The 1442-nt window shown below is 61.1% G+C and overlaps 1 protein-coding gene across 1 annotated transcript in view; it reads right to left on the reverse strand.

Annotated features, from left to right (window-relative positions):
* The window catches only part of VDAG_05492 (PHO85 cyclin-1), a gene marked incomplete at both ends in the record, with an annotated part of 1647 nt that extends 566 nt beyond the window's left edge, over window positions 1-1081 (reverse strand). Inside the window, one exon of the mRNA XM_009652387.1 lies at window positions 120-1081. Coding sequence (XP_009650682.1) covers window positions 120-1081 — 962 coding nt within the window. The remainder of the gene's footprint in view (window positions 1-119) is intronic.
* Window positions 1082-1442: the final 361 nt, after the last annotated feature.

Consider the following 1442-nt stretch of genomic DNA (forward strand, 5'->3'; position numbering starts at 1 on the left):
TCCTCGGATGCGACCTCGTAAGGCAGTAGCGCGGCGGCAGGCTTGCGCTTCGGCATGGCGAGCTCTCCTCGACGTGGATCTCAACGGGCGACTCGTACATGCTGCCGTCGGGGACGTACATGTACGGCTCGTTATCGGCATAGGCGTCGGGTGGAGTTGTGGCGCGCGAGGAGCGGGAGCGAATGCTGGCGCTGTCGACAGAGCGGGCGTACGAGGACATGCTGCCGGAGCTGCTCGAGGACCCGTAACTTGTGCTGTAGACCAGGGGCGGAGGTGTGATGGAGGCGACACCGTTGCTGTGTTGGCGCGAGTGGTAGTGCTCCTCGGACGAGTACTGGCGGGAGCGAGAGGTATCGCGGGAAGAAGGGGGCGAAGGGTAGGCGGCCTGGAGGTAGAGCTCGTCCTGCTGAGCGCGGCGGAGGCGACGCTGCTCCTCCTCGCGCTGCTTGCGGCGGACCATGCGAGCGGCGTGCTTGGCTTCGATCTGGTCACGAATGGGGGCCAGGAAGGGGTCGAACTCGCGGTACAGGTCCTCGGGCTCGATGCGCAGGTTCCAGTCGAGGAGAAGCAGGAGTTGCCTCTCCATGAGGTTGACCTCGGATCGGGAGAAGCCGAATGTCGAGTAGTCGGTATCGGCGTTGCTGTAGGCGGCCCAATGCTTGTTCTTGGGGGATGAGTCGTTGAGGTACTTGGCGGAGAGAATGAGCGAGGCGAGGAAGATGCGGTGGGTGGTGCATCGCAGGCCGCGGGCCATTGGCTGAAGCTTGGACTTGAGGCGGCCAAGGTAGACGAGGGTTGACATGAGTGTGGGAACCTGGACGTTGGAGGAGACAACGAGCTGGGTAATGAAGGCCTCTAGTGTGGGAAGATCGGCGTCTTCGGAGCGGACGCATCGCGGCTCTGTCCTGGAAGGCGTCGGGGGAAGCTGGTTGTTCTTCTGTGCCTCCGCAGCGCCGGGAGGCATGAGGTGCGAGTCGCATGCGATGACGTTGAAGGCAGCACCGGCCAGGTAGGCAATCATTTGCTTGGTGACTGGTTGATAGACGAAGTGGTCGAGGGCGGCGGCGTTGAGATCAGCCATGGTGAGCTGTTGTGTTGAGTCCATCGTGGGTGGTTGTGTGGATGGTGATGGTGGTGGTGGTGGTGGGAGAGGAGGAGGGGTGGAGGTTGTGGTGGTGGTGATGTTGAGGTCGTATAAGTAAGAAAGCTCTTCAATGAAGAAGATGCCTTGTGCCGAAGCGGTGGGGGCGTAGAGTTGGAGATTCCGTTGGAGGAAGTGACGGAATCAAAAAAAAGAGGCGACAAGGGAGAGGAAGGGAGCAGGCAACTGATATATCAGGGTGGTGGTCGCAAGGGCAAGTGACCAAGCCGGGAGGGGGGGTGTGCTTTCCAGGGGACTGACTTGTCAGGGATGCTGGGATCGACTTTCGTCAGTGGGTGAT

This window comes from Verticillium dahliae, genomic scaffold (genome assembly GCF_000150675.1).
Source record: "Verticillium dahliae VdLs.17 supercont1.10 genomic scaffold, whole genome shotgun sequence".
NCBI lineage: Eukaryota > Fungi > Ascomycota > Sordariomycetes > Glomerellales > Plectosphaerellaceae > Verticillium > Verticillium dahliae.